At 40.1% G+C, this 21770-nt stretch overlaps 1 protein-coding gene across 2 annotated transcripts in view; it reads right to left on the bottom strand.

Annotated features, from left to right (window-relative positions):
- LOC146989419 (phosphorylase b kinase regulatory subunit alpha, liver isoform) overlaps window positions 1–21770 on the bottom strand; it is a 44391-nt gene that overhangs the window by 18801 nt on the left and 3820 nt on the right. For both annotated transcript variants that reach the window (XM_085805113.1, XM_085805104.1), the window contains exons 2-20: window positions 21496–21654; window positions 20001–20048; window positions 18342–18510; window positions 16174–16256; window positions 16010–16090; window positions 14562–14660; window positions 13143–13289; window positions 12291–12344; window positions 12080–12202; window positions 11446–11541; window positions 10098–10205; window positions 8391–8469; window positions 7105–7239; window positions 6289–6398; window positions 6038–6182; window positions 4344–4422; window positions 4062–4210; window positions 2975–3148; window positions 1935–2077 (exon numbers count right to left, since the gene is read on the bottom strand). In XM_085805113.1, coding sequence (XP_085661239.1) covers window positions 1935–2077; window positions 2975–3148; window positions 4062–4210; window positions 4344–4422; window positions 6038–6182; window positions 6289–6398; window positions 7105–7239; window positions 8391–8469; window positions 10098–10205; window positions 11446–11541; window positions 12080–12202; window positions 12291–12344; window positions 13143–13289; window positions 14562–14660; window positions 16010–16090; window positions 16174–16256; window positions 18342–18510; window positions 20001–20048; window positions 21496–21654 — 2181 coding nt within the window. The remainder of the gene's footprint in view (window positions 1–1934; window positions 2078–2974; window positions 3149–4061; window positions 4211–4343; window positions 4423–6037; window positions 6183–6288; window positions 6399–7104; window positions 7240–8390; window positions 8470–10097; window positions 10206–11445; window positions 11542–12079; window positions 12203–12290; window positions 12345–13142; window positions 13290–14561; window positions 14661–16009; window positions 16091–16173; window positions 16257–18341; window positions 18511–20000; window positions 20049–21495; window positions 21655–21770) is intronic.

The raw sequence follows: 21770 nt of genomic DNA on the forward strand, positions 1-21770 counted from the left end.
CCTGTAGACGTCTGTCTGTCCGCATGTCTCGTCCTTTCCTTGTCGTGGTGCTGAAATAACACGGAGCACTTTGCTCTCATTACTTTTGTTGCCAATTTAAATTCAGAATATTGTTAAAAACTGTAGTTTTTGATTGTGTTAAGATTCCTGTTCATGTCTTTTTTTTTCTTCTGGTTTCTTGCCCTGATAGTGATTTTAACACTTAATGTGTTGTGCGTACCTGGGATGCATGGATAGTGCGTTTACTGCGTCCTTTCAGGGTTTAAAGCATCAGCGACACATGGGCACATAGCTGGCAAATAATTTTATGTTTAACAGGGTAGGGCCTCATATGAAATATTGAAACGGGCCCCCAGATGTCTAAGGCCGCCACTGGCTACACCTTTAACATTTCTAATATAAATTGTGCTGTTACAGTTGTTCTTTTACTGCCCCTAGTGGTGAGCAGTGAGTTAGGTTTCTACTTTGCGGTAAACACGCATGTGTCCCGTATTGGGGTTTCATGTTGTCAGACCTCACCACCAGAATCAGATGTCTGCTCGTCTTTCATCTTCTGTGGATTGTCTGTATGTATAACCTACATTTTTCTGTGCCATTATTTGAAACTTCATGATGTTTGTATGTGTTTATGATGCTAACTTAGTTGTTGCTATGCTAGCTAACTGCAGCTTGTATTGATTTAGCATTTGTATTTGTTACAGTTTCACATCTTCATACGTTATTAAACCTGTGGACTACACCCACGTCTCCAGAGTCGTGATGTAATGAAGAAGTTGGCACTTGCTGTTAAAGAGACAGTACATAAATATTTATCAGACATGTCTTTTTACTTATAAGTCTTAAAGGAGGAAAGATTCCTGCTCACCTCAAAGACTATTTCACTACAACTCTCAGGTCCATACTCATGCAACCTGTCGAGTGTTAGATCTGCATCCTCCACAATGTTACAACCAGGAGTCAATATACAATAATATATAACATAAAACTGTACAGTGGAGTCAAACTATGGGATACTTATTCCCACTTAGCAAAAAAATGCTCATCTGTACAAGGTTATAAAGGACGTCTGAAACACCATTTAATTTCTGTTTTGTAAATGGAACTGCTCTGGCATAAGTAACATGACACATATTTTATCTTCTTGTGTTAATCTCCTTGAAATTATTTCCTGTTTGTTTTATTTGGTTCGTTCTTTAGTCGTTTTTTGTTTCTTTGTTTCTAAATTTTTAAATTGTACTCTTTATTGTTATTCATACATTTCAATCATTATTCAATCCCTGTCTTTCTGTTAGAGGGGTGAACATCTGGAATAACTGTCCTGAAAATATTAAATTATGCTGTACTCTAGTCAGCTTTAAAAAACTTCATAAGAACAACATCATTTCTCGTTACAGTATGGAAAATTAAGTTCAATGATTTTGTACTATTTTGGGTTATGCGCTGTGTACAATTCTTTATTTTGTTGTGATCAGAAATTTAAGTGTACTGATTAATTTCAAATGTCTGTGATCTGATCCTATTGCATTAATGCCTATATATATATATTATTTTTTTTATTTTATTTTAATTTTTCAAGGTAAAAGGGGTCGGGGTATATAAGCTTTGGCTTCAACCTACACCCTTTCGGTTATATAAGCTTGATATACCGAAATAAATAAATTCATTCATTCATTCATTCTTTTTGTGTAATTTCCTTGTAAATTTTCATTTATTTCTATCATCTATATATTTCTGATTGCTCATTTGTATATTTTGTTTTCTTTAGTAGCTATGATATTATATTTTATTGTTAACTATAGGTGAAGGCACCTGATACGCTCCTTGAGTTTTCACCTCTTCCTGCACTTTAAATTGTTAAATTGTTACTTTTACTTGTGTAATTTTTAACTGTGCAAATAAATAAAATCTAGAAAATGTAATCTAATGTGCTGCACCTTCTGCTGCTGCTGCTGCTGCTGCTGCTGCTGCTGCTGCTGCTTCCCGTGGGGACCCTGGTGAGGCTGAGGAACCTCCAGGAGGTTCAGAGATCTGCGGTGTTTGTTCATGACAGGAACCACAGGCAGGTACATGGACGACTCTGAGATTAAAACATTAAAACATCACAATAAGACAATTTAAAAACAACAACATGACATCACACTGACAGGAATCAAATGGGTCTAAATAAAGGTTGTGTGTTTTATCTCTTGGGTCATGAAATATTAGACATTTGTGTTAAAGGGATAGTTCAACATTTTGTCAAATTGGCCCCATTGCCATAATCCCTATAGTCATAGCAGTAGGTTCGTTACCTTTAATTGTCGGTGTAAGCTATTTTTAGAACAGAGGAGCAGAGCGGTGAGCTGCTCAGGGCTATGCTATGGAGGCTAAGGGAATTTCTTGGTTTTCCTCATCAAACTCATCAAATACACAATCCAACAACTCCACAACGCTCTGGTGGACAAGTTGTGAGCTGCACATTCACCACGCTATGAGATAATAACACAACGTTACCACACAGAGTTGTTGTAGAGGGAAATTCATGCAAAACCGCTGATGCGTGTTGCGTTCAGGGACAGTTTTTGTGCAGGTCACAACTTGTCCATGAAAGCGTTTTGGAATTTTGGGATTGTGTATTTGATGAGTTTGATGAGGGAAACCAAGAAATCCCATAATGAGCCTCCGTAGCGTAGCTCTGAGCAGCTCGCCGCTCCGCTTCTCCGTTCTAAAAACAGCTTGCACCGACAAATAAAGGTAACGAACCTACTGCTATGACTATAGGGATTATGGCAATGGGCCAATTTGCCAAAATGTTGAACTATCCCTTTAAAGTTAAACTCTTTTATCTCATTGTGACGTTTAAAAAGTAACGTTGCACTTCTGTGTTTACAACCAACCGCTCACAGTCGCTCAAGCAGCTCATCAGGGGAGTTGAATTTCTGCTCAGGAGTGTTGAAAATTAGAGGGAACATTGGTCATGACTGTTAGGACTCACTGGGCATGTTGAGGCCCTGCACCTGGGCCATGAGGGACAGGATGTCCCTGGTGGTGTGTTCAGCACTGAAGACGTGGTGGTGCTGCCCCCGCTGGACGGGAGGGAGGTGGCGCTTGGTGTTGGTGCTGTGGAGCAGCTGGGTCAGGTACTGGTCCAGGAAGTCTCCACACTCGTCTGCAGGTCGGTACAACACACACACACTTATACTTTATCTACAGTGGTGTAGTCTAATGTGTTGTAGTTAGTGGGTAAACTGCTTTCTAGGTGGTAAACTGTTCATACTTGTATCACATAGACCACTGGTTCTCAAATTATATCAAGGACCCAAAATTGACAGAAATTAGACCACGGACCCCCATTGGACAACACACCAGAAATACACAAACAATCAATGTACGTTTAAATTAGGCGTACATTTTTGAAAGAGAAATTTCTAAAAAAAAAGTGGTACAATTTCTCCAAAAAAGTTTAAACATTTCTTGAAAAAGTTTAAAATCTTTTAGAAGAAACTGGTAAAATATATCAAAGAAATTCTAGGAAAAGTAGTAAAATTAAAAAAAAAAAAAAAAAAAGTCAAACAATAATAAAAAAAAGTGGTAAAAGTAAAAATAGTATATAGTAAATAGTAAAAAGTTTCTTTTTTAAATTGAAAAGAAACTGGTAAAATTACTCAAGAATTCTAGAAAAAGTGGTAACATTTCTCAAAAAAAGGGGGGGGGCAAACAATAATAAAAAAGGGGTAAAACATTTTTTTTTAAATAGTCAAAAGTAGAACAGAAAAACTGAGAAGAAACTGTTAAAAAACGTGGTAAAATTAAAAAAAAAAAAAAGAAGTCAAAAAATAATAAAAGAAAAGTGGTAAAAAAGAATTTTTAAATTGAGAAGAAACTGGTAAAATTATTCAAGAATTCTAGAAAAATTGGTAACATTTTTCGAAAAATTATAGAAAAATGTGGTAAAATTTCTCAAAAAAGGGGGAGGGGCAAACAATAATACAAAAAGGGGTAAAATTTCTTTAAAAAATATTTTTAAAAAAGAACAGAAAAATTGAGAAGAAACTGGTAAAATTTCGCACACAGACACAGACCTGCGGGCCCACAGACGTTGTACTCTCCTCCGTAGTCGTCTTCATCCTCTTCGTCCTCCAGTAAACTGTCCTCGTTCTCTTCGTCCAGGAAGCTGAGGCGAGTGTGAAACGACGTCGTCTGGAAACTGGACAGGTCTGACATCTGCACCCTGCACAGACCATAATATACAGTAATACATCCATGGCACACGGACCGCCCGGCCGCCACAATAATAAATACCCACAATGCACTTCAACAACGGCGGTCTATTATTCTATTATTAACAGTAACTGGCCACAGACCTCGCTCCGGCAAAATATCCATCCTGCAGTTTCCTGAGCGTTGCTAGGATACACGGATCAATGGCGTCTCCATCTTCAACTGGATGTTTAAAAAAAAAACACAAATAAAAAACATTTGGTAACTATTTAATTAACAGACAGTTAATTATGGGACAACGTCAAGAAAAAACGACTGATTGTGAAGAAAAAGCCGAGAAATATCGGTCAACTGCAACGACTTGGTGGAGAAAAATTCTTTATATTACACTTTATATTAAGGTCCTTGTAATAAGTGTTAGTTAATAGGTAATAAGGCCCTTATACGTCCTTATAAGATGCTCATTATTATGTGTGTGTAATAATAATGCCATTATAATATAGTTAATATCAGACTATAAGAGATTTATAAGAACTTATAAGAAACTTGTTAACAGTTTGTAGGTGCTTATGAACATTATTAAAAGCCTCATGAATATCATAATAGCATTATAAACACATATTGACTCAACTAACCCAATTATGTCTTTGTCACGCCTTTATTAATCTTATTTTTGTTTGCTTTTTTAATATTAACTCTTAGAACAAGTCATTTTTTGCTACTTTTTGCCTGCCTAGTCTTTCTGTCTATTAATGCATGTATAATCTCAACCCTTCCATGTACAGTCAAGTAATAAACATTTCTTTTTTCAGGACAACCTGAGCTATCAAAATATGTATGCTGAAATGATCTCACATGAATGGATTAATAATTATATGAGTATAAAAACTAAAGAAAACACAAAACGGAAATTGAATATCACAGAATTTAAGTAAAAAAACACAGAGACCAACAATGAATAAGCTTTTTCATTCTCAAATATGATTCTCTCAGGCCTTAGCTATTAGTAGAAAAAAATCTAACTTTCTAACATACATACAACAAAAAATATTTATATTTTAAAATTTTTTCTCCACTTGTTTTTCACTCAGAATGTGTACTAAGCACATTCCATACAGTGCATGAAGCTAAGCTTGTGTAGGCTACGTTTCCATGTGCAATAAAGGTTGTGTGTGAATGTTTATTTTTCTTTATTTTGGCCATGGGGGATTATTATTCCTACGGGCAACTATCTTACTTCACGTTGATCTTTGGCTGCTCCTGATTGGATGTTACCGTCATCAAAACAAAAGAAGAAGAAATCGGAGCATCTGATTGGTCGAGAGACCGGTCGGAAGTCGTCATTGATTACGTCAGGCCTCAAAATGGAGGCCCGGTAATACACGTCTTTATCATAAAACGTAACAAATAATCACATTATTACAGAGTTATCACATTGGATTTACTGTACGAAGTTGCCGCAAAAAACGCCATACTTCACGGCTGGATTGAAAATCTTCTCGAAAGGTTATAATTGCTCCGAGCCCACGATAGATCGCCCAAAGAGTAAGCTTTTGATAACAATTTTCCCAAATAAGTTCCGTTGTGTGGTTTCCGAGATACTCTGAAAAGCACCGACGCTGCCCCGTGGGGGCGCCGACGCCCCAGTGGAGCGCTAAGTGTGATCTTATTAGGACTCATAAGGGCCTTATTACCTATTAACTAAGGCTTATTACAAGGACCTTAGTATAAAGCCTTACCAAAAATTCTTGCATCAAAGCATGAAAAGCACGTGTAATGAATAAATTAAAGTTCTTAGCAGATAATGTTTAAAAGATGAATGTGACACGGTGATTACCCAGCATGCTGTGGGTGATGGGGAAGGTGAGCGTGGGCCGTCCCGTCATCCTCCAGCAGGACGACAGGTAGGAGAGTTCAGTCCGCAGCATCTCCACGATCATCTGGTCGTCCAGCGCCAAGTAGAAGTGGTGCTGGTCCAGGAACTAAAGGAGGAGGAGGAGGAGAGAGCAGAGAGGAAAGGGTTAAGTCCTCTTCCTCCTCCTCTTCCTCCTCCTCTGAACATCAGAGCGTCTCACTGAGTTTTTCTACCTGGGGGGTGAAGACGTAGAAGCGGTTTCTGATCTCGTAGAACTTGGAGGTTCCCAGGACTCCGATGTGTCGGTACGGTCGTCCACTCAGACTCAGCTTCTTACTGTTTCCTGTGACCCAGACAAACTACGTCAAACTATAGAAATATGAACTAAGAGGGATCGGCATAAAGGCACAGACACATGTAAAACAAAGATGTTCATCAACTAAAGGAGTCAATCTATGGAATCATTTAGAAATAGAAATGAAATATGTAACACACTTAATTACGACGAAGTGTTAGGGCCACAATGAGAAAAAAAAAGACTTAGAGAATAAAGTTGTACATTTACGAGAATAAAGTCGTAAATTTCCTACGAGAAAAAAATCATAACATTATGAGAATAAAGTCATAAATTTACGTGAATAAAGTCGTGCATTTACGAGAATAAAGTCGTAAATTTACGACTTTATTCTCTAAGTTTGTGATTATTTTATTTGTCAATGTGGCCCTAATACTAGAATAGATTCAAAAACTTATTTAAAGGTAATATTATTAATAAATATAAAACTGAACTATGAACACCAGTGTGCTGGTAAACTGCCGACTGTGTGTAGAATATATTATATATAATATATAATATATAATATAACATGTTTCTGTTCAGACTGTGAATGTAAGAACGGGAGGAAAAACAAGCCGACACCTTTTCAGTCGAGCTACGTTTCTTTTCTTTTGTATTTTTATACTTGAAGGGAAAAGAAGTGATTCTTGTTTGTTGTTTAAATCACATTGTTGTTGTTTATATTGTTGTTTATTGGTGAGTGTGTTTTCACCCAGTCTGGCGTAGACGTGGCTCAGGATGCGAGCCGGCAGCACCCGGATGGGCTGAACCTCCGCCATGGTCTGGACCACGATCCCATGGTCGCTTAGCAACTCCTGGATCTCCTCCGACTCCGCCAGGACACACACTGACACACACACACACACACACACACACACACACACACACACACACACACACACACACACACACACAGGGAAATTAAACACATCATATCCTTCGTTCTGTCAGGAAATCTGAACATAAAACAAAGTGAACATCAGAACAATGGTCAGAAAAACTTCCTGTCAAATAAACTCAGTTTGAACGGAAGTCGACCAATCAGACATCACAGAGTAAAACCAGTTCACAGAGAATAAAGTTCAACCAAACTAAGTTTCCACAGAGAACCGACATTTATTGTTGCTCATTTCTATTGTTGAAAGTAAGGAAGAAAACAAAAGTAACTGTGTTAAATGAAATGTCTGTTTGACGACGGTCTGATGACTGAACATTGTGGTATTTAAGTTGTTTTGTAGGTCAAAGTGTGTCTTACATGGACTCTGTCTCCAACGCACCTGTCCACTTCATCCAATAAAAATCCAATATAAACCAATACAACCTTTGCTTAAAGGGACAGTTCAACATTTAGTCAGATCCTCCTCTCACCATAATGAAATAACCATGAAACATTATGTAACATTACGACACATGAAGCAAATACTCTGAACTACTTTCTCTTCTGAAATCCCTCCGCCCAGCAGCAGCCGTGTCTGGAAAGTAGTTCCGGCTGCATTTCCCTCTAAAACAACTCTGTGTGGTAACGTTGTGTTATTATCTCATAGCGTGGTGAATGTGCAGCTCACAACTTGTCCACCAGAGCGTTGTGGAGTTGTTGGATTGTGTATTTGATGAGTTTGATGAGGGACAGGGGACCTGTACCGTTCACCTCCATTGTGTTCACTGAGCAGCTCACGTCTCTGCCCCGCCCATCTCAAAACAACATGCACTGATAATTAAAGGTGTTGATGAACCTGCTGCTGTGACTATAGGGGCTACTACGGCAATGGGCGAATTTGCCAGAATGTTGAAATCCCTTTAAACCCGGCATGGCACGGACAAAACACTGTGTGCTTCCTGATCAGAAACCTCTGGTACTGATCCTCTCCCTCGTGCCCAGTGAAGCAGGAAGTGACGTAATGCCCAGAGGAAGTTCACCAAAATAAAACTCAACATAAAATAAATACAGATATACAGTAGCTCTGAACATTTCCCATCTAATCACAGCAAACTACCGACCTTGCACCACCACATCCGGCTTGAAGTTGGTGGAAAACCTCCTGTTGAGAGGGTCGATCTCTCCTGGTGCCAGGAAGCCCTGAAGCAGAGGAGGAGGAGAGGAGGAGGAGGAGGAGAGGAGGAGAGGAGGAGGAGAGGAGGAGGAGGAGGAGAGGAGGAAGAGGAGAGGAGGAAGAGAGGAGGAGGAAGAGAGGAGGAGAGGAGGAAGAGGAGAGGAGGAGGAGGAGGAGGAGGAGAGGAGGAGGAGACGGAGACGGAGGGTCAGTGATCGGAAGTGCGTTGGTCACAACGGCTAGCTTGAGTAGCGCTGAATTCGTCCAACAAAATAGTAAACAGCTGGTATTTAGACAAATTAACGACACACTGCTGATCTAAACGGCTACTTTCTCACCTAAACATGTTTGAAATGTGGATAAAGTGAAATATTTACAGAGTTTAGAGCTTAAATGAAATCAGCTTCGGCGCTACTCAAGCTAGCCGTTGTGACCAACGCACTTCTGGTTACTTTCACAAAATAAAACACCCGTTGCCCTTTACATACAGAAAACCATGACAATAGAATTTGTGCTTTTACTTTGAAATAGGAAGCTAACCTACCCTCGATGTAGCTAGCTTGAACCAAAATAAAGCGTCTTTGCTTGAACCCTCCGTTTTGACCAATCTCGTCCCGTTAGCGGCATTTGACCGCTCAAGATGCCTTACCGGAGAGTTTTGTCAGCTCTGAGACGAAGATCGGCCCGCCGGTTTCCCTTTAGAGTTGCTGAAGAGTTTCTCTGATGACTTTAGGTGGAGGCAGGCTAACACTACCCATACACTTCCAGTGTTTGAGCTAAGCTAATTAGCGACTTTAGGTGGAGGCAGGCTAACACTACCCATACACTTCCAGTGTTTGAGCTAAGCTAATTAGCGACTTTAGGTGGAGGCAGGCTAACACTACCCATACACTTCCAGTGTTTGAGCTAAGCTAATTAGCGACTTTAGGTGGAGGCAGGCTAACACTACCCATACACTTCCAGTGTTTGAGCTAAGCTAATTAGCGACTTTAGGTGGAGGCAGGCTAACACTACCCATACACTTCCAGTGTTTGAGCTAAGCTAATTAGCGACTTTAGGTGGAGGCAGGCTAACACTACCCATAGCCTACACTTCCAGTGTTTGAGCTAAGCTAATTAGCGACTTTAGGTGGAGGCAGGCTAACACTACCCATACACTTCCAGCGTTTGAGCTAAGCTAATTAGCGACTTTAGGTAGGAGGCAGGCTAACACTACCCATACACTTCCAGTGTTTGAGCTAAGCTAATTAGCGACTTTAGGTAGGAGGCAGGCTAACACTACCCATACACTTCCAGTGTTTGAGCTAAGCTAATTAGCGACTTTAGGTAGGAGGCAGGCTAACACTACCTATACACTTCCGGTGTTTGAGCTAAGCTAATTAGCGACTTTAGGTAGGAGGCAGGCTAACACTACCCATACACTTCCAGTGTTTGAGCTAAGCTAATTACGGGCGATACGGCTCTATCTCCATGGTTACTGCACGCACAGTGGAAAGGATGGTCAGTGTGAAGACGACTGATTTGACTGTTTACATTCACAACACTTTGGAGAAATATACACAATATAAAACCCACAGACTCCCTGCTAAAGTGTGTGAGGAGTAGTTGTGTGTGTGTGAAGTGTAGTTGTGTAGATGTGTGTGTGTGTGTGTTACCTCGGCCAGCAGAGAGCCCAGGATGTAGAGCGACTGCCCCCACATGTGAGGCAGCTGCCCCAGGGCCACTCGGTCCACGGAGTGGGGGCTCTGGTACTCCTCCTCTACCTGCAGCAACACAACAACAACAGGTTCCTCTTCTTCTCTGATCTGGTTCATGTTTCCTGACTCAGGCCTGTACAGGAAGTAGAGTACAACACCACTCTGACTTCCCATCTGGGAAGCAGACAGTCTGAGGTTGAAGTTTATATTAAAGCAGAAGTCAGGTGAATGTTTGTGTTAATCTAAGTCTTAAATAGTTGTATCTTCCGACAGCAATCACTTCTATAGAGTGTTTGGTCTGAAACACGGGTCTGTCAGTCACTCTGCTCTGCTCTGAGCCCAGGAGAAAACTTTCCTTGTATCCTACAACCTTTATCCAATGAGGAGAGAGAACGGCATAAAGGGGCAGTCCTCTCTGTGTGTGCAGCCAAGGGATGCGCCTGAATGTGGTGACGTAGGGACAAGGACTGTTATGATGCGTTCAAGGAAACTCGTAACTCGCGTTTTTCCGACCTGTGAAGTGGTACCAGTTGGATCTGGTACGAGTTCACGGGTCAGAAGTTACGAGTGGCCGTTATAGTGACTTTCACAGGTAAAACAGGTCGGAAAAACACGAGTGGGTTGCCTGGAACGCTACAAAGTCGTAAGTTGTGACTTGAAGCTGTAATTTACGGTTTCAAAAGCCTGCCTGGAACGCAGCATTAGCCAAAACCACCGGATCGCTTACTTCTGCTTTAATGAAATGCACCGTGACACTGTGACAGGTCTCTGTACGTCTCGACCACATGTCAGCTGTTCAGCTGTAGTAGAGGAGAACTCCGCTGTTTTCAGCTCCGCCACGACGTGCAGCTTTTTATTTGTTTTTTTAGGAGCTCCGGAGGACACGCGGTGCTACAGCTGATCCAATGTATTTATCTGAGCTTGGCCACTGTGAGAGGCACCGGGTCGCTTTGAGCTGCTTCATATGAAGTTATACCTGACGCTTCTTTTTCTAACCAGAATAGTTCCACATACGTAGCGCTACATTCAGCCGAGCCTGAGGCCGGCTGAGCTCTGCTCTCCCTGACACTTCAGTCGAGCATAATCGCAGCCTGTGTGTTACAAGATCGTGTTTTATCATATCACAGTATAATTGCAAATTAGGCTACTGCAAAAACATGAATCATTTAGCCCTATGTGCAAGTGACATGTAACTCATCTCGAAAACCCCTGATTTAAAGTATCAAAGAACAGATTCACAGACCAGAGCACAACTGGAACAGAGGGAGTGTGTGTGTGTGTGTGTGTGTGTGTGTGTGTGTGTTACCTTGTCCTGTGGTACAGAGTAAAGTTCAGGCACCAGTTTGATGCCGTTCTTCCCTCGGATCAGAACTCCCTCCAGCGCCTCGCGGTACTCCTGCACCTGCACGCACAAAAAACATTTAAAAACATTCTTTACTTGTTGCTTGAGTTATAATTAAGGGAAACTTATTCCACTCAGAAGTGGCTCTGAACATGACTGTTTTTTTCATAGCATTAGTTCTTGGTCTAGGAATCATAACAAAATCTCACCTGTCTTGTTTCATGACCATGTCTGTTTTGAACAAATGTTATTCTTGAGTAAAGGCAAGTCGGCTGTTTTAAAACACAAATATTTCTAAATAAAGTTAGAAGACTTCGTCTTAATCTGTCTTCCACTTTCAGCCAGGCTAGGTCAGCATGCATCTTTGTCTATGCTTTTCCTCATTGAGCACCGAAGGACAAGACGTGCAGCTCTATTTTGCACCAACTGCAGCTTACAAAGTTCTTTACTAGCTGCACTTGACCAGATAGGTGAACAATAATCCAGATGAGCAATGTAATAAACAATATAAAAATAACCTGCAATGTGGTGCTTGGAGTAAGAAAAGCCTTGAGCTCTGGTCTGGGGTCAGTGAGTGCACAACGTTTAGTCTCGTTACCTGTACGTGGTCCTGGGTGAAGATCCCGTCCAGGATGAGGTAGGTCCAGAACACCGGCCACTCACACTCGATGTTCTCAAACAGTTTGAGCTCGGCCGGGTCGTAGTGCAGCCGCGACGGGTCCTAACGGGACGACAGCCGTCACCTTCAACCTCCAGTTCAAAGTTTCATCATTCAATCACAACAACAGTGTGTGTGTTCAACATCTGACCTCTTTAGGACAGTGGTATCCATCCCTGATGAAGCGGCAGCAGCCGTAGCGACCCTGAAATCACAACGACTGACTTACACGTAGGTACAGGAGGAAAATAAAAACTGTTTTATTTCAGTTCAGAATCATTTACAGGGATAGTTCAACATTTTGGAAAATTGTCCCATCACCATAATCCCTATAGTCATAGCAGTAGGTTTGTTACCTTTAATTGTCAGTGCAAGCTGTTTTTAGAACGGCGGAGCAGAGCCGTGAGCTGCTCAGAGCTACGCTACGGAGGCTCATTATGGGATTTCTTGGTTTCCCCTCATCAAATTTTATGTCTTGCTGTTGAATGATGATGTTTATTGTGCAGCTGAGAAACTCAATTTCCTTCGGGATAAATAAAGTATCTATCTATCTATCTATCTATCTATCTATCTATCTATCTATCTATCTATCTATCTATCTATCTATCTATCTATCTATCTATCTAAATACACAATCCCACAATCCAACAACTCCACAACGCTCTGGTGGACAAGTTGTGAGCTGCACATTCACCACGCTATGAGATAATAACACAACGTTACCACACAGAGTTGTTTTAGAGGGAAATACAGAGACTGTTGATGAAAAACTGTCCCTGAAGGCAACGGGTATCAGCGGTTTTGCATGAATTTTGAAATTTTGAAATCCCATAATGAGCCTCCGTAGCGTAGCTCTGAGCAGCTCACGGCTCTGCTCCGCCGTTCTAAAAATAGCTTGCACCGACAATTAAAGGTAATGAACCTACTGCTATGACTATAGGGGTTATGGCAATGGGCCAATCTGACTAAATGTTGAACTATCCCTTTAAAACCAAGTCTCCACCTGCAGCTTGTTGATGATCTCTGACTTGGTGATGGCCACCAGGTCGGCGTCCTCCACGGCGAACGCGGGGAAGGAGATGACGGAGAGAAGGCCGGCGTCGATCTCCTTGGAGGTCGAGGCTCTCGGCAACATGGAGCACAGGATGGACTGAAGACACACACACACACACACACACACACACACACACACACACAGACACACACACACACACACACACACACACACACTCATTACTGAAGCTCACAACTGAGAACAGATCTATGACAGCATGGGATTCTTTACCGCTGACCAAAACTAAACTCAGAGCAACAATACCTCACTTTAGCGTGGTGACTGAGTAGGTTTATGTTGTTGTTGTTGTCTTTATGTATGTTTTTTGATTTAGGATGATGTGTTGTAAAGATGTAGTGTAAGTTTTTGTTGACTTGTCTTATTGTCTTATTCATTGTGGAACAGCCTACCTCTGCATATTAGGACTGCACAAACACTCGAGCACTTTAAGTCTCTTTTAAAAACTCATCTCTTTTCCTTGGCATTTTAGTTTGGTTTAGTAGGTTTTGTCTTGTCTTCACCTTTGTTTATTGTTTTATTGCATATTTTACTGTAGCTATATTACCTGTATCCCATTTAGTTGTTGTTGTAAATGTGTATTTTATTGTATTGTATGTACTGTATGTTTTCAAATGTGGACCCCAGTAAAACTAGCGGGCTTTAGATCAGTGGTTCTCAAACTTTTTTACACCAAGGACCCCTAAATTGACACAAGTTAGACCATGGACCCCCATTGGACAACATTTTGAAGCAAAAATGAGAAATACACAAATATTTGTTGTAAGACTGAAGAACATTACTTTTTTAGTCAATGTACATTCAAATTAGGGCCAATGGTGTGAATTTTTGCAAATATTGTAGAGACATTTCTGGAAAAAAATGTTACAATTTTTTCCAAAAAAGTTGAAAACATTTAAAGAACTAGAAAAAAGTGGTAAAATTTCTGTAAATAACAATTCTAGAAAAAAAGTGGTGAAATTTCTCAAAAAAGGTCAAATTTCTCCCAAATTTTTTAAAAAAAATTCTAGAAGAAACGTGTAAAATTTCTCAAAAAGTAAAAAAAAAAAAAAATCTAGAAAAAGTGGTAACAATTCAAAAAAAAAAAGTAAAGTTAAAAAATAATATTAAAAAAGAAAAAACTTCTAGAAAAAAGTGGTAAAATTTCAAGAAAAAGTTGAGGATCCCCTTGAACCCTCTCAAGGACCCCTTGGGGTCCCCGGACCCCACTTTGACAACCATTGCTTTAGAGCACAGATAATGGGAATCCTTACTAATAAACAATAAGAGAGAGAGGGAAAAGGAGGAGGAGGGTAGAAAGAAAGAAAGAAAGAAAGAAAGAAAGAAAGAAAGAAAGAAAGCCTCTGGTACCTGACAGTGCTCCACCTCATCAGGCAGAACGTGGATGACGGACTTGGGTCCTCCATGAGCTCCAAACAGGTCCAGCTCATCGATGGCCTCCAGAGCCGCCTGAAAACACACAACCACAACCACACGGGTCAGTGACACATTTATGTTCTTCAAATAAATGGAAATAAATACATTAAAAAGCATGCATCAGATTTGTTATAAAGTACATTTTGCGTTCATGTTGGATTCATGTCATTTGAAATTACATTTCAACATTTTTTAAACAAAAGTACGACTGCATGCCCCTGAAAATGTCAAATGTTATAACCACAAAAAAGAATGATTAATATTAAATATTTGATCCACCTACAGTGGATTTAAGTGTAGTTATAAAAACTATACTTTATTCTGAAAACATTACATAGACTTTAAATAGACTTTTTTAATGTATTTCTATACTTGAAGTTTAATGTATTTTGCAACACTGAGCAGGACACTGCTTTTTTTTCTAAATAATGTGAGAAATTATGTAAAAAAACAAACAAAAAAAAACAGTGTTGCATTGCAAAAGTATAAATTAACATTTATTTCACATTTGAATCTAGATTTATTACAAATTTTGATGGAAAAAAATAGCGGTTACACCTCTTGACATTGGGTTGCATCACGTCATTGACCCATACATATACAGTATATTTATATATATATATATATATATGATATACAGTTCATACAGTATTATTCCTTTGTAATATAGATCAGTGTTTCTCAACCAGGGTACTCAGACCCCTAGTGGTACTTGGTGTAATTGCAAAGGGGACTTAAACAGTAAAATGACTTTTACAGACACTAAAAAAGTGAGCAAAGCCATCGATATTCCCTAAAGTGCAGAGGCTAAACTAAGCTCAAGCATTTTTCCCAGTCAGTCTCATGTGTTTTAATGGGAAACTGGTCATATTTGAATAAGAAGCCACATTGATGGTTTTGATTCACTCACATTGTTTTTTAAATTTTAAATTTTGAAAATACTGGAAGAATGTTATGTCAAAAATGTAACATGCAGAAAAAATGAATATGTGAGTATTGGGGGCGGGACTAGATAAGCTTTTGCTTCTCCCGCTTTCCCTTTCGGTCATGTGTATTGTATTAATTGGATTGAGATGATGTGTGATGATGATGACTAATTGACATGCCCGAAATGAACCAAATAAATAAATAAATAAATAAATAAATTTACTGCAAACTCAACATGAGGCTTTGGGCTTTTATTGTGAAATATCGCACAGGAAGATGTGTTGAATGTTCAGGGTACAGCGACTTATGAAATCACATGTTTTCCCTCTGAACTGTTAACAAATATGAAATAATGCAGTTAAAAGGCCGTTTCTATTTCTGTCCAGTTGGCTTTGGGACATTTTCGTCGTTGACAACGTAGAGCAGCACTGATGTAGATATGATCTATCCGGTACCTTGGCCATTCCCACGGAGCTGCCGTTGAGCTCGGGGATGCCCTGGTTCGTCTTGTCACCTCGCTCCCACATCCCATAATCCTGCAGGAGGAGAAAGGTCACGATGACATCGTTTCTAAACAGTTTGAATGTGACTCGACGCAGCAGATGACATCATCACTCACCGCCACTTTGTAGGCCGCTTCGATGTAGAAGACCAGGTTCTGGATGAAGGTCACCTCGTCCAGGTTGGAGATGATGCGCAGACCTGCAGGACGACCACACACACACACACACACACACACACACACACACACACACGGAAATTAAACACATCATATCCTCCGTTCTGTCAGGAAATCTGAACATAAAACAATGTGAACATCAGAACAATGGTCAGAAAAACTTCCTGTCAAATAAACTCAGTTTAAACGGAGCCAAAGTCCAACAGAAGTCGACCAATCAGACATCACAGAGTAAAACCAGTTCACAGAGAATAAACTTCAACCAAATTAAGTTTGGTTCCTCTGGTACTGATCCTCTCCCTCGTGCCCTGTGAAGCAGGAAGTGATGTAATGCACAGAGGAAGTTCACCAAAATAAAACTCAACAAAATAAATGCCGACATAGCTCTGACATGTCCCATCACAGCAAACTGATCCTGGTGCAGGGTTGGGGAGTAACGGATTACACGTAACAGCGTTACGTATTTAAAATACAAAATATGAGTAACTGTATTCTGTTATAGTTACAGTTTAAATTGGTGTAATCTGATTACAGTTACTTTCTTTTAAAAAAGAAGGATTGCTTGGATTACTGATACCGATACCTGGGCTGAGCGTATCGGCTGATACCCGATACCGATCCGATACGACTGTTGAATGAATGAAGCGTAGTAGTATACCTCGCCATGTGAGTGAAGGCATCAGGTTTGACATAAACATTTAGCCTTGTTAAAAAAAAAGTAACAAATGAACACAGATATAAATGTACTTAATATAATCTATTAACAAATAACAAAGTGTACATTAGCAGCAAAAAGAAATAAATAACACTAGGTCGCTGTAACTGTATTGCTGTGTATGATATTAATAAAAAAGAAATGACTGGATCGGCCTCATTCATCCGATATCCGATCCAGCCTATTAGTCAATATCGAAGCTGATATCCGATGCGGGTATCGTATCGGTGCATCTCTACACAAAACCAAGATTCAGCCGAGATCTCCTAGTTATTAGGGCTGTCCCGATTATCATATTTTGATAATCGAAGCTTCGCGGACATAAAATCTATTTAAATTGAAGCTTCGACGGCTGGTGGGGGGGGTGCACGATCGTAGTGGGAATAATGAAAGTAATGGCAAACAAACACTGCATATCTCCAAAATCAGACAGGATGCCAAGTCGCCTAATCATTTTAATGTAACAATTGCCGATGAGAACAGGTGTCAAAAAGGGAAAAAGGAACAAATAAAAAAAATCGATCACGGACTTTCATGATCGATTACCATGGCAACGAACGAAGCTTCTAAGCTTCAAATTTTTTGGGTCAGCCCTACTAGTTATCCTGGTTGAAGTTTTATGAAAGCAGAGGCAAATATTTAACCACCGCTTCAGACCGGAGCAGCTGCTCGCTCAGGGAGCAGTTTGCTGCAGCACGTAGCTTTTCAGCTTCTTCATCAGTCAATCAGTGATTTACACCGCAGTCTGTTTAAAAAAACCTGGATGTGCTCTTATCTGAATCAAAGATGTTTTAGAAACAAGATGCCCCGCTGAGACAGTTTCCTGTATCTGTGTCATGTGGGTTTCTCCGTGACTCCGCCCCCTTTAGGAGACCAGCAGACCGTGACTCCGCCCCCTTTAGGGGACCAGCAGCAGCAGCAGGTCTTGAGTCTATTGACTCCAATGGGAAAAGTGAACGTGAGCTCAGATTCTGGTCGATTCTTTCACTCCAGAGTCACTGAAGTAAATATTGGACTCATTTTATCACCAGACACATCTCTTCTGAACATCTGTGATGTTAAATATGACTGTTAGCTGTGTACATATTTAATGTTATTATAAGAAAATATAAATATCTCACTTTCGTCCACCGACAACATTTATAAATCCACACACACATTCACAACACGATGTAGAGAGACAGGTGACCACGACCAGTAAAGCTGAACCATTTCATATCATTGAAGCAGCTCGTAGTGAGACATCTTGTCATAGTAGAAGATCTTTTTTTGAATCACTCACACCTGAAATTACAAATCTGCGCTCAGTCGTTTTCAGTCGTCCTGGATATATACAGTATATTAATTCCACTTATGTCTGCAATGCATCAGTAATGTATAATGTGTAAAGTACCTGAGGCCGTCATCTGAGCCAACATCAGCAGGTAGATGGAGGTGGCGTCCACCTGGAGATGTCCCCACTGGTCGTCCTTGACGACCGTGGCGCAGGTGGGAGTGTCGTATTTGGCGTGTAAACAGTCCTTGGTACTCTGGGTGTGTTTGAACTTCTCCACCTTCTCCACCTGGAAACACACAAAGACAGAAAATGTAAGTCCCAATCATCTTTATTATTGATCGATCTGTTCATTACTTTCTCTGTTCCTCATCACTTTGTTGTTTTGTCAATCAACTCAGTGAACTTTAAACTCAATGTACAATTTCAGGATCTTTAAACCTGAACTTCTGACTCAGCTTAGCACCTGAACATTGTTTCAAAATATAAAAACTAACATTAACTCCCAGTAAACACCTGTGTTCACATTCACACTGACACTTGTTCTCCAGGGTAAATACAGAGACTGTTGATGAAAAACTGTCCCTGAAGGCAACGTGCATCAGTGGTTTTGCATGAATTTCCCTCTAAAACAACTCTGTGTGGTAACGTTGTGTTATTATAGCGTGGTGAATGTGCAGCTCACAACTTGTCCACCAGAGCGTTGTGGAGTTGTTGGATTGTGTATTTGATGAGTTTGATGATGAGGGAAACCAAGAAATCCCATAATGAGCCTCCGTAGCGTAGCTCTGAGCAGCTCACGGCTCTGCTCCGCCGTTCTAAAAACAGCTTGCACCGACAATTAAAGGTAACGAACCTACTGCTATGACTATAGGGATTATGGCAATGGGCCAGTTTGCCAAAATGTTGAACTATCCCTTTAAAGCATCATGAAGCTTCTGCAGCGTTTCAACACGTCGCTGTAAATTCTGCTTCTTCATTTTGTTTCCACACGTTGGAAAAGTGAAACAGTTAAAACCACAACGTCACTACACTCAGACGTTGGTAATCTTTAGTTTTTCTAAAACCACCTTTGAGGCCTGAGGTCAACGTGCAGTCGACTGTGGACAGACACACACACACACACACACACACACACACACCTCTACTGTATATGTTGTTTGCCTAAAACCAGCAGCAGCTCAGATAACACACACACACACACACACACACCTCTACTGTATATGTTGTTTGCCTAAAACCAGCAGCAGCTCAGATAACACACACACACACACACACACACACAGCTGCTTTCTCAGAAACACAGCAGTGGATTATGGGATTTTCTGTGACGACAACATGACGTTAGTGTTCACACACAAACACAAACACAAAGGAACATTAGTATTAGTATTATTATTGTTATTCTAATGTGAGCTCAGTTGAGTCTTTTTATTATTTTGTAATTATTTGCACATTATATAACCTGCATAAACAATAAAAATAACGAAATTAAACATTGTGCAGGAGAGGTAGAAGCCAAAAAAGGCTTTTATATGAAAACGCCTCCCCTTTATAAAAAACAACAACAGCAATGGTCGATAATACAGAAATTCATAACATAAAAAATAGAAAAGAAAAAAAGACAAATTAACATGGAAAAATGAAAGATACTGAATTAATGAAAGAAAGAAAGAAAAGAGAAAAACAATTTACATAAAAAAAATGAAAGGTACAAATTGACAGATCCAGAAGTGTTACAAATCTTAACTAAAGAATGTGTTTTTTTTTTAGTCTTACCTGCCTCATCATGCACTGCAGAAGGCCCTGCATCAGTTTGACCACACTCTGCAGACACACAAACCACTCGTCAGTACAACAACACGTGATCCAAATGGTTTCTATGTTTATCTCACTAAACAACAATAATCTCATTTTATTTCCATCATCTCCAGAGTTCATGTGAGTGAGCGCTGTGACCTTCTTGTGTTTGTTTAAACTCAGTTGACTTTAGGGAAACACTGCTAGAACTCAAAATCTTTCCAAGAATATTTGTCTTATTTCTTGTCAAAATGTCTCATTTCTAGTCAAAACTAAACTCTTTCCACTTAAAATAAGACTCATCACCTAAAAATTAACTTGTTTTTAGATAATTTTCACTTGTTTCAAACTAATTTTCACTTGAAATAAATAGAAAAATCTGCCAGTGAAAGCAAGTTTTTTGTGCTTGTAATAAGGAAGAAAAACTTGCTCCACTATCAGATTTTTCTACTTATTTCAAGTGAAAATCTGCTTGAAAGAAGTAAAAAGTGTCTAAAAACAAGCTACTTTTAATGTGATGAGTCTGATTTTAAGTAGAATGAGATTAGTTTTGACTAGAAATGAGACAAATATTCTCGTAAGATATTTGAGTTTTTGCAGTGAATAAGTCATTACAAATACAAATACAAACTGCAGTTTATTATTATATGACTCATTGTGGCTGAGTAATGAATGAAGTGAAATTAAATCTATTGATTTGCTCCTCGGTTACAAAAGTCATATTTTTCATTTGTGTTTTTACTTCAACAGCTAAAAATCCAAATGAGTTCACTTGCAATAATATTTAGCTTTTTATTTTGAGCATCCCAGTTAATTCCTGACACGACTATGCTGACAATCTGTTAAAGGGATAGTTCAACATTTTGGCAAATTGGCCCATTGCCATAATAATCCCTAGAGTCATAGCAGTAGGTTCGTTACCTTTAATTGTCGGTGCAAGCTATTTTTAGAACAGCGGAGCAGAGCCGTGAGCTGCTCAGAGCTACGCTACGGAGGCTCATTATGGGATTTCTTGGTTTCCCTCATCAAACTCATCAAATACACAATCCAACAACTCCACAACGCTCTGTTGTTTTAGAGGGAAATACAGAGACTGTTGATGAAAAACTGTCCCTGAAGGCAACACGCATCAGTGGTTTTGCATGAATTTCCCTCTAAAACAACTCTGTGTTCACAACTTGTCCACCAGAGCGTTGTGGAGTTGTTGGATTGTGTATTTGATGAGTTTGATGAGGTGAAACCAAGAAATCCCATAATGAGCCTCCGTAGCGTAGCTCTGAGCAGCTCACGGCTCTGCTCCGCCGTTCTAAAAATAGCTTGCACCAACAATTAAAGTTAACGAACCTACTGCTATGACTATAGGGGTTATGGCAATGGGCCAATTTGCCAAAATGTTGAACTATCCCTTTAACCCAGTGTGTGTGTGTGTGTGTGTGTGTGTGTGTGTGTGTGTGTGTGTGTGAGACCACCACACCTGCTCCAGCTCGTAGGCCTTGGCCTTGTCCTCGTCTCGGTCAGCATTCTTGCGGTAGGCCATGCCCAGCCCCCACACCGCCAGCACGCTGTACACGTTGTCCCGGACCCACGCGTCCGTCTTCTGGGCGCTGGCCGGCAGCAGGCCGGTCACCGGGTTCTACACACACACACACACACACACACACACACACACACACACACACACACACAGACACACACACACGGACATGTTTAACATCCGTGTCCATTATCTCAGTCGTATCTTTTATGAAA

This window comes from Trachurus japonicus, chromosome 3 (genome assembly GCF_045865225.1).
Source record: "Trachurus japonicus isolate A0001 chromosome 3, Traja_1.0".
Lineage (NCBI taxonomy): Eukaryota > Metazoa > Chordata > Actinopteri > Carangiformes > Carangidae > Trachurus > Trachurus japonicus.